Genomic DNA, 16,088 nt, shown 5'->3' on the forward strand with positions numbered 1-16,088 from the left:
TCCACAGAGGAGCCTGCTTTCCTTCCTCTCTCTCTGCCTGCCTCTCTGCCTACTTGTGATCTTTGTCTGTCAAATAAATTAAAAAAAAAAAAAAGAAAAAGAAAAATTGGGAAATCTGAATAGCCTTTCTTTTTTTTTTTTTTTTTAAAGATTTTATTTACTTATTTATTTGACAGAGAGACAGTGAGAGAGGAAACACAAGCAGGGCGAGTGAGAGAGGGAGAAGCAGGCTTCCCGATCAGCAGGGAGCCTGATGTGGGCCTTGATCCCAGGACCCTGGGATCATGACCTGAGCCAAAGGCAGATGCTTAATGACTGAGCTACCCAGGTGCCCATGAATAAAGTTTTTAATTTAATTAATAATATTGAACCAATGTAATTTCTTAGTTTTGATACATGTACCATGGCTAAGAAAGATGTTAACATTGGGAAAAGCTGGGCAAAGGGAATACAGAACTCTATGTACTATCCCTGCATCTCCTGCAAATTTAAAATTATCTCAAAATAAAATGTTAAAAATAAAAATCCAATCCATTGGTCTATTTTGTTCTTTGAATGGATCTTTTACCTAGCATGATTTTGTAACATCATGCATTCGTCATTTGGAAAACACTGAGTCACTGAGTTAGGCCAATGCTTCAAATGTTATATACTTTTTATTATATAATTTAAAAAATTGTTATCATTACTATCACCACTGATCTCTTCAGAAAAGTCCTTAAAAAATGGGAAGCTGTGAAGCTTATAATGACAAACACATTTTACAAAATTCTAATTTTCACTTGAAAGATCAAATTTTATTTGTCATTGGCCAAAAATATGTCTCAGTTGTTTCCCTTGAAGTGATAGGTTCACTTTGCTCATTTTCAAGAAAATACATTCCAAGTAGCTGAGTCTGAATAACTTGTTTGTTTATGAGGTCTGCTTTCACTTAAAAATGGTGTTCCATTAAAAAAGCAGTTTGTTTGTTTGTTTATCTATTTATTTATTTGAGAGAGCGCCTGCACATGAGAAGGTGGGGCGGGAGAGAGAGAATCTTAATTAAGCAGGCTCCCTGTCCAGTGCAGAGCCTTGGCGCAGGCCTCCATCTCATGACCCAAGATCATGACCTGAGCCGAAATTAAGAGTCAGACAATTAAATGACAGGCCATCCACATGCGCCCCAAAGCAGCTATTTTACTTCACAACTGAATTGCAGAAGTATTGGTTCAAGACAAGAGCATACTTCCCAATGAAGCAGAAGTGCTTTATGCATGTTTGGGGCACCTAGGAGGCTCAGCTGGTTAAGTGTCCAACTCTTGATTTCAACTCATGATCTCATGAGTTGATCATGATCTCAGGGTTATGAGATCAACCCCTGCGTCAGGCTCCACAATCAGCAGAAAGTCCACTTGAGAGTTGCTCTCCCTCTGTCCCCAACCCCCAACCCGTCCCCATGCACTCTCTCTCAAATAAATAAATACATCTTAAAAAAAGGGCTTTGTGCATGTTTCCCTCTGTTTTATCCTCTCACTGCTGTAATCCCTGTGTGTAGAGCAATGATTTGCATATAATAGATGCTCAATAAAAATGTATTAAATAAATGAAAAAATGAATAAACGAGTCACTGGATAAACGAATGTGATAACATCTGTAATTACTTCCAGCTGCCTGGAAGTAAAGCAATAAAAAATTAAGGATATTTATAGTTTTGGGGTATAATTTTAAATTTTACAGAATGTTAAATATTTAATCAGGAAAAAAAGGAAATTATTTCTTTTGGCAAAGGCATTTGACTGTGGGGATGGCAAAAGCAGTGGGGCACTTTCCAAACCATACCAACAGTGTTTGCATTGGAAAGCAACAGCTTTTAGCAAAGCAACAATTCCTGAAAACTGGAACCCGGCCCATGACCTAGAAATGGGTGCAAAAGCGGGACAGAAGCAAAGACATTGGAAGTCTCTACTTACACATCATTACCCCATACTTGCTTTCTCAACGTAGGGTGCCTGGGAATGTTTCACAGAACTGGGAGGTATTATGTACAAAGATGAACAGGGAGTCAGAATATAAAGTGAGACATGCAGATATTCATAAGGAGTAATTAAAATGCCTTAAGTTCTGAGGACGAAATTAAGATCTTGTATTTGTCTCAGAAAGAGAGCTGAGGACCTCAGGGCATTGTACACGCACTGTGAGTGCTATAGACGTGGAGTCCGGTGAAGCCAGTATTGGAACAATACACCGCTGCACCACAGCTGTCTAGCTAATACGATCTGCTGGCTGGTAGGGCGTTACCATACAGTTCACTATTTTCAATGAATAAGAATTCACTAAATACACCACTCGTCAGTTGAGGAATCCAGTCATTATTTAACAACTCCAGAATCTCAGTGAGCTCTAGGGAGTCATCACTAGAAAGGACTTAGCAGTTAAGGAAGGCCTCATCGTGGAGTTTGATGACTATATATAAATTACTTGCTCTTTAGTTTCTAGTACCACTTCTGCCACCTGGCAATTAGCTGGCAACAGGTAAATTCCTTAACATTCCCACAGTGCAGTTCTCCCTTCTTTTCTGAACTTCAGGAATGCTTAAGAGTATGAATGTTTGTTAATATTTTGGGTCCCTTGAAGATACCAAGTAAGTATAAGCAGTTTTAATGGGTGGATTACTCAGAAGTTAAATTATTCCAGTAAATTTTTCATTGCCAAGTCAGAAACAATAATCTATAAATTTCTTCTACCTTATAGAAAACCTCCAAAGTGCTTCTTCAACCCATGCATTTCCTTGGACCCAGAAACCCCGAGAGTAACACTGAAACAGGCATTGGCCACCACAGCAATTTCTGAATCATTTATCATACACTTTAGCATCTGTATCACCTGATCGTCAGCCTAATCCTGTTCGATATGCAAGGCAGGAAGGACCAAGTTTTAAACTTTCAGATAAAGAAACTAAGGTTTAAAGAAACTGAGCGGTTTAAGTAAGAGACAGAACTGGGACTCACTAGGTCTCATGAACTCAGTCATTTTACACTATTGTTTCTTGCTTGGCTGAGGAGGAAGGGAAGGAGGGAAGAGGCAGGCCCCCAGCAGTATTTCTGGAGTCCCAACAGCAGGCAAAAAGTTATCCAGCTTCCTTGGACCCTGAACAAACGATCTTGGTCAACTCACCTGTAGCTTCACAGCAATGACCACTGAGTTAAGGTCTTTGTCCATTTCTTTCAGCATGACAAGTTTCTTCAGGGTCAAGCTGAACAGCCTAGAAAAATTTTGAGAAAGACAATCCAGTCAAACATAAGGAACTTAGGAGAAAAGTGATAGATGATGTTGGGGAAACCCTGTTTTACCTAAAGAAAGAATGTCAGATGCCAATCTGTGTCCGCCTTTAGTGAAAGAGCATCCTTCTATTTAATTCTGATACTTGAGAATTGTCAAAAGATACAATATTCCACGAACTGCTGTGGATATCCAATTATCTCAAGTTAAACTTACACACTTTTCTACTTCTGATACATGGGGAGCAATTTCTGCAGGGAGAAGGGTAGGTATACCAAGGGCAGGTATGGATGTGTGAGGAGGTCGGAATGATTAAGAAACTTGACCAAGATCACACAAAAGAGGCCGAGCCAAGATGCAAATTTACGCCTGTCTTAGCCCAGAACCCAATTTAAGTTACTACAAGGTAATTTGTTAGAAAGTTAGAAGAAATTATTTTAATTACAAGTAAATATTTTCAACATATATTTCAATACAACAGAAAAGCTCCAAGGAAATAAGATACATTTCTCCTTAAACCCACACTCACACGCAGTTGACTGTAACAGTCCAAGACGGTTCTGAGGTAACGATGCCCGAGTCTGGCAAGATGTTCTGACTGGAGGTGTTATAATTCATAAGAGGCTGCGGTAGATTCCGATCCTACGTTTTGTTGTTGCCCTATGTTTTATTGGTTGAGTATTTCTTATGCAGTTAAAATACAGAATCCAAGGCCTAGACAGAAGGGTCCTTCCCTGATCACACTCCTGTTTTAAGAATTCCAAGTGCTGGTGAAGATGTGGCATAACCTGAAGTCCCCCATGTGGCTGGTAAGAGTGTAAAATCATACAATTACTCAAGAAAACCATTTGGTAGTTTATTAGTAGACATTAATTATATTCCTATTCCCATGCCCAGCTACTCCCAAGAGAACCCAACAACAGAGTCTGAGATCATGAGCTGAGCTGAAGGTAGCTGCCTAACTGACTGAGCCACCCAGGTACCCCACTTCTAGCTGTTCTAGCATCCTATAAGGATAGAAAGAAGGAAAGTGAAGGCGAGGAGGGAAAAGCTGAGTTAGAAGGCAGCTGTCATCATGCCAGCAGTAGACGACTAGTGGTTTAGAGGGTGGTAGAAGCATGGCAGCAGCAGAGGTGGTAAAAAATGGTTTGAATTTTGGATATATTACTGAAGATACACGTCAGCTCCTGGGTTTTTGGCCTGATCCTCTGGAAAGGTGGGGAAAACTCTGGGTAAAGCAGGTTTGAGGAGTTTAAGGTTAAGACTTCAATTTTGGACACTCTAAGTTTGTCTATTTGACTTCTCAGTAGACACGTTGAGTAGAGAGTTAGATATCAAGTTTGTCTCCAGACTGAAAATATCAATATGCAGGTGTGGCATACAAATGGAATTTAAAGTCACAAGGCTGCATGAGAGGATCCATAGAACGAGGACGTACACAAAGAGAAGAGGGGTTAAGCTCATGAATACGTCACCATTAAAGACAGAAGTGAAGGTGATGAACTAGCAGAGGTGATCAAGAAGGATGAACCAGGGAGGCAGGGGGAACACCGAGTAAATGTGATATTCTAGAAGCCAAGAGAGAATGGTTGGCTGGATCAAATGCTGCTGCGCGGTCAAGACAAAGACTGAGAAGAGATGACTGAATTTAGTCACATGGGCCTAAACAAGAGCAGTTCGACAGAAGAGTGAAGATGAAGGCCTAAATGGAATGAATTTGAGAGAGGATGGGAGGCAAGGCACTAGAGAGAGCAAATATAAAGACACAAATCTGTGGGACCCCCTGGGTGGCTCAGTCAGTTAACTGTCTTCCTTTGGCTCAGGTCATGATCCTGGGGTCCTGGGATCAAGTTTCACATAGGGTTCTTTGCTCAGTGGGGAGCCTGCTTCTCCCTCTGTCTGCTGCTCCCCCTGCTTTGCTCACTCTTTCTCACTCTGAAAAATATAAAATACAATCTTAAAAAAAAAAGGCACAAATCTGTTTCAACCCTAACTCCAACCCAATATCCCCAGTAGTAAACTTCTTGTCCAACAGAAAATACAGTACAAGCCACAGGTGTAACTTTCTCTCCGGTGGTCTGTAATTTTGCTATGTGCTAGGAAGAGGGTACGCAACTGATCAGACCCAGTACAAACCTGGGCACTAGGTCTCTAATGAGCTTCCCTGGTAACATTTCTTAGTTGTCACAATTCACTGTATATTGTGTGACTTCACTGGGAGAAAATTCTTGAAAGCTTACACCTGGTTTTGCCCATGTACCCTCTCTCTTCACTGACTTCACTTTTGTACCCCTCTAAGGAAATAAATCATAGCTGTGACTATGACTGTGTATTCTGAGTCTTGTGAGTCTTCTTAGGAATCATCGCACCCAGGGGTGGTCCTGTAGAACCCCAACACAGAGTGGGTGGGAAGGGATAATTACAAAAGGGTACTAATATTGGGGTGACGGATATGTTAATTTTCTTAACTGTGGTGATGGTTTCACAAGTATGTATTTATGTCAAAACTTGTCAAATTGTACACTTTAAATATGTGCAATTTATTGTATGCCAATACGGCAATAAAACTTTTTTAAAAAAATATTTTATTTGAGAGAGAGAGAGAGAATGCATACGGGCGTGAGACAGTATGGGCAGGGGAGAGGGGCAGAGGGAGAAAGAGAAGCAAACTCCCTGCTGAGCAAGAAGCCTGACACGGGGCTTGATCTCAGGATCCTGGGATCATGACCTGAGCTGAAAGAAGACTCTTAACCAACTGAGCCACCCAGATGCCCCTAAACTGTTTCTTCTTTAAATATTTTATTTATTTATTTGAGAGTGAGAGAAAGCATGACAGGGAAAGGGCCAGAGGGAGAAGCAGACTCCCTGTTAAGCAGGGAGCCTGACATGGGACTCAATCCCAGACTCCAGAGTCATGACCTAAACGGAAGGCAGTCATTTAGCCAACTGAGCCACCCAGGTGCCCTGTTTCTTCTTTTTAAAGAAGGTTCTACCCAGTGTCCTAGAGTCTGCTAATTGCCTATCCAGCATCTATTCCCCCCTTTCTACTTAGCAACACAGCACCAATTTTCAGCTGAGCATGTTGCTTCTTAACATAAAAGACCATGCTTTCCAGCTTCTTTTGCAGCTAGGTTAGAACACATGGCTAAATGTGGCCAGTGTAAGTGGACATACTAGGTAAGACTTGTGGGAAGATTATTTAAAGGGAGTCCATTCACCTGACAGATCCTTTTACCTTCTTTTGGTATGCAAGGCAGGCCGATGGCTTTAGCTCCTACAACGAACTTGGACCATGAGGAAACCTTGATAATTCAAGCCATGTGTCAGGAACATAAATTAGAAAGAGAGGAGTCAGGACCCTTGAGGACACCGCAGGAGCTACTGTATCAATTGTGGACTATTTAGCTCCAGAATTTTCATTTCTTTTTCTTTTTTTTTTTTTAAGATTTTATTTATTTATTTGACAGACAGAGATCACAAGTAGGCAGAAAGGCAGGCAGAGAGAGAGGAGGAAGCAAGCTCTCCGCTGAGCAAAGAGCCCAACGCGGGGCTCGATCCCAGGATTTTTCATTTCTTTAAGTGAGAAAGAAATAAACTCCATTTTACATAAGTATCTTCTTTTGAATTTCTTATTTATGCAGGTAAACTTATATTTTTAAAAGATTTTTAAATATTTATTTATTTTGACAGACAGAGACCACAAGTAGGCAGAGAGGCAGGCAGAGAAAGAGGGGAAAGCAGGCTCCCCACTGAGCAAAAAGCCCAATTCGGGGCCCGATCCCAGGACCCTGGGACCATGACCCGAGCCGAAGGCAGAGGGTTTAACCCACTGAGCCGCCCACATGCCCCATTATTTATGTAGGTAAACGTATTTTTAAGTGATATACCGTGAACAGATTCTCCAGGTGTTAGGGTTCATCCCCCAGCTCTCAAATACTTTTGAGAGAATCAGTTGTGTTATTCCCAAAGTTACTTTATCTATTTAAAGTTTGTTTATTTATTTTTTTGCAATCTTTATATCCAGTGTGGGGCTTGAACTCATGACCCCAAGACCAAGAGTCGCATGCTCAGTACACCTGGATGGCTCAGTCAGTTAGATGTCTGCCTACAGCTCAGGTCATGATCCCAGGGTCCTGGGATTGAGTCCCATGCTGGGACTGGGATTGGGCTCCTTGCTCACTGGGGAGCCTGCTTCTCCCCCTGCTTGTGCTCTCTCTCCCTCTCTCTGTAACAAATAAATAAAATCTAAAAAAAAAAAAAAGTCACATGTTCTTCAGACCGTGTCAGCCAGATGCCCCCAAAAGTCCATTTTAAAGGGTGATGCCTTATCAATAAATCCTAGCTTTCATCCTTATGGAAGGAAGGCAAGATATCTCAAAAGTTGAAAGAAAAAAAGATTCTTTTCATGATCCTTTGAAGAACCAAATTCCTAGACTTCGGCATTTCAGAAAGCTCACTAGGAATCTCTGTGATACAGCGGGTTGGAAGCCAGTTTCATGGTCCACCTTGGCAACACGTGAACTGGGTGAGGACTCTTCTGTACCTACCTCCCTATTGTCTCCTCATCTAGGGATGAGAAAAGAGGGCAGTTCTAGGTAAAGGTCTTTAACCAAAGGAGGTTTCAATGGAACGTGTGGCTGGGGTTCCCCAAGAATCCACCTCTGGTATGTCAGTGAAAGGCCAGACAGAGAAAGATGCACCTCTGTGTGCTAGAACTCGAAGAAGTCAACAGTCTGCTTCTCATAATGTGTATCATAAAGATTGTTGGAATCCAATGGATTTATAAAGGAGGGTCCCAAGTTATTCAGCCCCAAAATAATCTTCCCTTCTGCAAAGGCACTTTGAAAATATACTGGTAATCGGACTCATTTATTGTCATTTTTTAAGACTCCATTTGGAAACGCTAGTGAAGTCTAGCATTAATAAAACAATGAAACATCAAATCAAGGTCCCCTGATTACTCAAAGTGTTTCTTCCTTCTTCATCTTGGTCTTTTCCTGATTCCACCCCTGTCTTTCCTTGCTGGGCAAACTTTGGTGACCTTTGTGTCTCAATTTTCTCAGATAAAATGAAGACAATGACCGTGCCTATTTAATAACATGTGCTACGGTTTAATTGAGAGAATGGAAAGCAAAACAGGGCCTGGCATATGGTGAGATGCTGTAACTGCTACACTTGCAACCGTCATCGTCATCATGATCATTCTTATTTGTTCACTGTTTAAGTCTGTGTTTGATCTCCTTTTTTGGGGAGACTGACTTTGTTCCAATAAAGGTAGTGATGCAACTGCCATTCTAAACAGGGAGGGAGCTCCTCCTGGCCTCTACTCTCATTCCCTGTGTCCCAGTCATTTCCTTTCCACTTGATACGCCCTCAAGCCCTTGAAGAGAACACCCTCGCTGCACTCATCAACAGTTCGGACCATCGGAGCTAACACTGATGGAGTCTATACCTGGCTTAAAGACTTTCTTTTTGCACAGCAAGATTTCCATCAACCACTTACTGTATATATCTTCACTGTACTTAGCTCTACACTAGAAGCTATAAGGTACTTAGAAAAATGAGGCATATTCTCTGCTTCTGAGCAGTTTATAATCTAGTTGAGAGGACAGGATTTAAGTATATCAAACAATTATCTAACAAATGTAATGGTGCATACAAAATTAAGTACTACATTACGTAAGAGAGCTTCTTCCTTAGCTCACAGCTTCAGTGAGGACCTACCATTTGAGCCCAAGTAAATTCTCTCAAGAAATTTTCTTTAGATCCCAATTGACTGAATCTGAGAGAGTAAGACTGTCTACTTGATAAGTTAGTTGAGAGAGAATGATATAAAAAGAATCTTTTGAAACCTTCTAAATTATTCTATTTTGTGCTTCACTATAAGATGAAGGAGAAACAGCTTTAAATGTCATCTACAAATGGTTCCCAACCTGTACTTCACAGCTGCTTCAAACTTATTCCATGCCAAGCAGAACTAGAGAGACTCGCCAAAAGAAAAAGTCATAGTCCACCCCTACTCCCCAAACTCCTTTCGACCAGGGTATCAATGAAGAGTAAAGTGGCCACATTTTGGACAGGAAAGATGGAAGAAAGGAGAAATGAAGATCCGGATGGAATAAAACACTGCACACTTGGCCTCTGAATCACACTGACAGTCCTTCTGGGACCAGAAGACAAGTGACCTGGATGTTTTTTGCTCCTACGAAGAAATGACTATGTTATATTAACAAATCAATTTTTCCCCCCTTTAGTTCTTTAATCATAATATAGGAAGAAGAAGCTCTACCTTCTCTCTGCAAAAGCATTTATCAGGACAAAGAGCAAATCAAAAGAAAAAAACTTAAGGAAAAGTTTTCCTTTGTGAGAGTAATCTTCATTTTTACAATTGCTTCAGTTTTAACAGGGCACTTGTAGATGTCTGGATGAACTTCAGTGACAATAACACAAAAGTTAAATGTCTGAGCTGTGTAATTTTACTGCTTAAGAAGCTACTTGAATATGTAGACATTGAAGTTATAATTTTACATAAAATAGCATAGACTGTGAAACAATGAATTAAGGCAGTATTATTTTAAAATTAGTAAGTCAGGGCATCTGGGTGGCTTAGTTAGTTGATTGTCAGACTCTTGATTTTAGCTTAGGTTACGATCTCAGGGCTGTGAGACCGAGCCCTAGGCAGGTCTCTGTGCTGACATGGAGCCTGCTTGGGATTCTCTTTCTCCTTTTCCCTCTGACCCTTTCCCTGCACATGGGCACGAAAGCCCTTTCTCTCAACAAACAAACAAACAAACAAACAAACAAACAACATTAGTAATGAAAAGGCTTGTGAGATGTAGAGAGGAATGGATTTTACAATGACTGGGTAAAAGGAAAAAAGACTTCCTGGGATGCTTGGGTGGCTCAGCTGGTTGAGTGTCTGCCTTCAGCTCAGGTCATGATCCCAGCGTTGTGGGATCGAGTCCCACACTGGGCTCCTTGCTCAGTGGGGAGCCTGCTTTTGCCTCTGCCTGCTATTCTCCTTGCTTCTGCTTGCTCTCTCTCTGACAAATACATAAATAAAATCTTAAAAAAAGAAGGAAAAGCAAATAAAAGCTTCCTGTCCATAACTGTCTCACAAAGAAATCAGATGGAACTAGGCATTGTTCAGATGGGGAAACACAAGAGAATGAGAAAAAACTCAGACCCAAACAAAAAACATAACCTAGGAATAGGCTTTGGCATGTTTTATTCCCTAGCCATAGGATGTGACTTTCTGTGAAGCAGAGGTACGAAGTTTATAAGTAAATCCTTAATTTTCAGTTATTTAGCATACGTTTACTTTGGCACTATATAAAAATTATATATATATTTATTTATTATATATGTACACAATCTTGTTGATATGTGCAAGTATTAGTATTTGTATATATGTAATGTATATGTATATGCATACGTGTGTATATATGTACATATACACACACACATGCATATACATATACATTACATATATACAAACACCAATACTTGCACATATCAACAAGATTATAACATTTTCCCCCCTTCCTACAATTTCCTTAATGACAATCTTCTTGAGGGGAAAGGACTTTAAATATGGGGGAAGGTGGGGTCTACTACTAAAACTACACACAGAAATTCTAATGTCTGCAGCTCCTTCAGTAATTTTGAACAGACTTACATGTGAGTTTATCATCTGTAAAACAGAACTAGTATGTGAACTAACAAGTGTGAAAAGTACCTATGCACAGAGCCTGGTGCATCATAAGTGTTGAGAAAGGCTGAGTGCCTTCCTTAACCTTTGCTCAAAAAAACCCTATGTACCATCAGCATCTGACACGTCTAGTCACTTAAATTATAGTCCTTCAATATGACAGCCCCTTAATCCATGTGTTTCAGGGATAGAGGCAGAAGAGGTGTGTGGGAAGAACAAAACAAAAACCCTCCAAATTTCGGTCCAGCCAAAAATAAGTGATCTGAGTCAGGGGCAAGAACCAATAAAATACATTAAAACAAAAATATATCTGAGGGAGACTCCCAAGACAAGCATGGTTGAATATTAGGGGATTGTTAATACATTTTATCACAATAATTTTGGAAAAAATGTAATTACCTTATGAGATACTAAAAAGGTGTTTGATAAATTCAACATACATTCCTAATTTTATTTATTTTTTTAAAAAGATTTCTTTATTTTAGAGAAAGTGTGAGTAAGAGAGCGTGTGTCAGGGGAAGGATAAAGGGAGAGAATCTTCAAGAGGACTCCCCACTGAGTGTGGAGCTGAGGCTGGATTTTATAGCTCATGAGATCATGATCTGAGTTGAAACCAAGAGTTCTGCTTTCAACCAACGGAGCCACCCAAGCGCCCCTATGTTCCTAATTTTAAAAAAGACCCTTGGGGGCACCTGGCTGACTCAGTCTTTAGAGCATGGGACTCTTGATCTCAGGGTTGTGAGTTCAAGTCCTATGCTGGGTGTAGAGATTCCTTAAAAACTTTTTAATTTAAAAATTAATTTTAACATCAATAGAAAAATACTTCCTGAACATAAACTTAAAAAACATACTTTCCAGGGGCGCCTGGGTGGCTCAGTGGGTTAAAGCCTCTGCCTTCGGTTCAGGTTCAGGTCATGATCCCAGGGTCCTGGGATCGAGCCCCGCATCGGGCTCTCTGCTCTGCTGGGAGCCTGCTTCCTCTTCTCTGTGCCTGCCTCTCTGCCTACTTGTGATCTCTCTGTCAAATAAATAAATAAAATCTTAAAAAAAAAAACAACATACTTCCCATAAATAGCATCAGGAGTAAAGATGAGAGACCACAGTATTCCTTCTGAAGACAGGAGTGATACAAGGGCCTATCTCTGCTATTCCTGAAAGCTGGCTGAAATAATTAGAAATAACTGATACTGGGGCACCTGGGTGGCTTAGGCAGTTAAGCATCCCATTCTTGGTTTCAACTCAGTTCAAGATCTCAGGGTTGTGAGACTGAGCCCCACATTGGGCTCTGCACTCCATACAAAGTCTGCCTGAGATCCTCTCCCTCTGCCCATGCCCCCCAGCCCCCCCCACCATGCTCACTGTCTCTCTAAAATAAATAAATAAAATAAAAATTTTTTTTAAGAAAGAAAGAAATGATATCAATGCTGAAAGGAGGACGAAGAACAATTGCCATTTGCAGATATATGACTGTATGAGAGCCCAAGAGAGTCAACCAAAAAACTAGTAGAATCATTATGAAAATATCAAAATAAATATACAGAAGTGTCCTTAATGCAAATAATAATCAATAATTAAATATAATTAAAAAGTAAGTAGAGATGAACACTGCAGTATTCAAGGGGGAAATGATTTTGTAATTAACTTCAAAATACTTCAGAAAGAATTATAATAATTGTTCAATCTAGGAGATGAATATACATGGGGGTTCATTAGACCCTTCTCTCTACTTCTCTGTAGGTTTAAAAAATTTCATAGTAAAGAAAGAAAGAAAAGGAAAGGAAAGGAAAGGAAAGGAAAAAAAGAGACAGAGAGGGAGGGAGGGAAGGAAGGTGGAAAGGAAAGAGGAAGGAAGGGAGGAAGAAGACAGATGCCAAGAAACTTTGGGGAAAAATAGAGTAAAGGAAAAGGGCTTTATCCAATAGGATATTAACATGTATTCTAAAGCCCAAATAGTGAAAACATCGTGGTATTGGGAACAAAATAAACAAAGAGATCAACAGAAGGAACAAAGTCCAAAATTAGACCCAAGTATAAACAAAAATTTAATGTATGCAAGAAATAGATGAGTTACTCAACTAATAAATTGTACTGGAAAACTGGCTATTTGAATAAAAACATCGATGGCTCTCTATCTCACCCCTTACAGTACTGTATGCACAGATAAAATATATTTTAGAAATGAGGGGTAATTAAAGCCAGGAAATAAAAACTGACAGTTTACTAGCAAAGGACTCTCATCAATGTGTATTCTTTATCTACTGCTATGTAACAAAGCAAATGACTTAAGATAATACACATTTATTATCTCACAGTTTCTGTGTGTCAGAAATTCGGAAGCATCTGAGTTGGATGGTCCTGGCTCAGGGTTTCTCATGAGGCTGCAGTCAGGATGTTGGCCAGGGCTGCAATTCAGCTGGCCCACAGCTGCAGGATCTGCTTCCCAGGTGGCTCCTTACAAGTACTGGCAATTGACAGGTGGCCACAGTTCCTCTCCCGGGGCTGAGTCACAATCTCATGACACAGCAGCTGGCTTTCCCACACAATGAATGTTCCAAGAAAGAGCAAGGCAAAAGGCGCAATGCATTTTATGACCCAGCCTCAGAAGTCACACTCCATCACTTCCCAAATGTCCTCCTGGTTTAGGTCAGCCCTATTCAGTGTGGGAGGGAATCACCGAAGAGTGTCGATCCCAGGAAGGGGAATCGCTGTGGGTGCCTTGGAAGGTGGTTTGAACATTAGTGCTACTTCTTAAGGATAACTGTAAAAATAAGAAAGTGGTCCTAAAAGATCAAGGAAAGGAAAAGAAATGGTAGACAAAGAAAATTGTAAAACTGTAGATAAATTAAGACAAACACGGCTAATATGAAACAAGAATGTCTATGCTTGATTTACAAACTATAAATATTACAGCATGGACATGACAGGAACTGACTCAAGTCAGAATTTTTTAAGTTCCCTGAATTGTTTCAGAGGGAAAAAATGGAAAACTAACATTAAACTCTTTCTTTTTAAAAAAGATTTATTTATCTGTTAGAGAGAGAGAGTGAGAGAGGGGAAACCAAGAGCCAGACCCTTAAGTGACTGCAGCACTGAGGTGACCCTAGAATATTTTCTTTAAAACTAAGAATATAGGGGTGCCTGGGTGGCTCAGGTTAAAGCCTCTGCCTTCGGGTCAGGTCATGAACCCAGGGTCCTGGGATCGAACCCCACATCCGGCTCTCTGCTCAGCAGGGAGCCTGCTTTCCCCCTACCCCCCCCCAACCCCAGCTGCTTCTCTACTTGTGATCTCTCTCTCTGTCAAATAAATAAAATCATTAAAAAAAAATTTAAAACCAAGAATATGACAAGGTATTCACATTCCCATTTCTATTCAAGGGTATACTGTTAGATGTTAGCTCAGTAAGAGAGGGAAAAAAAAAAACAGAAACAAAAAACACATAAAAATGTAAGAATTAAAATGGAAGAAACAAAAGTCATTATTTGCAGGCTAATACATGATATTTGGGAAATCTGGAAGAATTCCCAGTAGGACTGATGAGAGTTTAACCAGGTTGCTAGATTTCCAAAAATCAACTGTATTTCTGAACACCAGAAACAAAGAAATAAGACACATTTTTAAAAAAAGATACTATACACAAAGTAACAACAACAACAACAACAAGACACCTGGGATAAAACAGCAATAGTAAGAGGTAACAACTACTGAGCATTTACTGTGTATCTCCAGGAAATAGAAACTCTAGTTAGCTTTGTTTTGCAGATGAGGAAATGAAGGCACAGAGAAGCTGATTTACCCAAGACCACACAGTTAGTCAGCAGCTAAAGGAGGATTTAAACCCAAGCAGTCTGGTTCCAGCACCTTTGGTCTTAACCACTACTTTAAACTGCCTTCCTTTGCAAGATACGCAAGGCCTCATGGAGTTGTAGGATATGTTCTACATGCATAAGTGTTTTGAGACATTAAACAAATAAAAGAAATGCCATGCTCATGCATAAGGGAAATTCTAGCATCATGATCTTAATTCCCTTCCAAATTGATACACAAAATACAAGACAGATCAAAATTCCATCAGAATTTTCCATAGATGTTAATTCTAACATTTATAAGGAAGAAGGACAAAAAAACCCAAGACATTCTTCTTTTTTTTTCTTTTAAGATTTTATTTATTTATTTGACAGAGAGAAAGAGAACACACAAGCAGGGTGGGTGGCAGAAAGGGAGAAGCAGGCTCCATACGGACTCAATGCCAGGATCCTGGGATCCTGACTTGAGCCAAAGGCATTCCAAACCAAGACATTCTTGAAGAAGAAAAACAAGGTGGGTAAATTAGCCTATCAGATATACAGAATTATCAAAAAGCAGTATTAGTTGAGGTAGTGTTAGCGAAATAATATAAAGGTCAAGGGAACAGACCAGGGTGCCTAGAAAAAATCCTATAATTATACAGAAACTTTATAATAAGAGCAGTATTTCAACAATTGGGAAAAGAATAACTATAGAAGGGGGAAACTGAATCCACACTTCACAGTATACATATGAAATAATCTCTAGGTGGATCGAATGTGAAATATAAAACTATATGAGAAATACGGGACATTATCTTTCATACTCTGAGGCAATGATGGATTTCTTTTTTTTTTTTTTTTTAAGATTTTATTTATTTTATTTGACAGACAGAGATTACAAGTAGGCAGAGAGGCAGGCGGAGAGAGAGAGGAGGAAGCAGACTCCCTGCTGAGCAGAGAGCCCGATGGGTGCCTGGGTGGCTCAGTGGGTTAAGCCTCTGCCTTCGGCTCAGGTCATGATCTCAGGGTCCTGGGATTGAGGCCCGCCATCAGGCTTTCTACTCAGCGGGGAGCCTGCTTCTCCCTTCCTCTGCCTTTCTGCCTACTTGTGATCTCTCTCTGCCAAATAAATAAATAAATAAAATCTTAAACACACACACACACACACACACACACACACACACACACACACTGAAAACACCGAGAAATATAACTCCATACTAAAATTAGGAATTCTTCTTCATCAGGAGCTATCATAAAGAGTTAAAACATCAGTCATGAACTCGGAGAAGACATCTGAAACTCATAATATTGACAAAGGGTCTAGAATATA

At 40.1% G+C, this 16,088-nt stretch overlaps 1 protein-coding gene across 2 annotated transcripts in view; it reads right to left on the reverse strand.

The window, feature by feature from the left end:
* PACS1 (phosphofurin acidic cluster sorting protein 1) overlaps positions 1-16,088 on the reverse strand; it is a 140,229-nt gene that overhangs the window by 36,558 nt on the left and 87,583 nt on the right. For both annotated transcript variants that reach the window (XM_059401138.1, XM_059401129.1), the window contains exon 2: positions 3,154-3,241. In XM_059401138.1, the coding sequence (XP_059257121.1) occupies positions 3,154-3,241 (88 nt within the window). The remainder of the gene's footprint in view (positions 1-3,153; positions 3,242-16,088) is intronic.

Source organism: Mustela nigripes, chromosome 1 (genome assembly GCF_022355385.1).
Source record: "Mustela nigripes isolate SB6536 chromosome 1, MUSNIG.SB6536, whole genome shotgun sequence".
NCBI classification, from domain to species: domain Eukaryota; kingdom Metazoa; phylum Chordata; class Mammalia; order Carnivora; family Mustelidae; genus Mustela; species Mustela nigripes.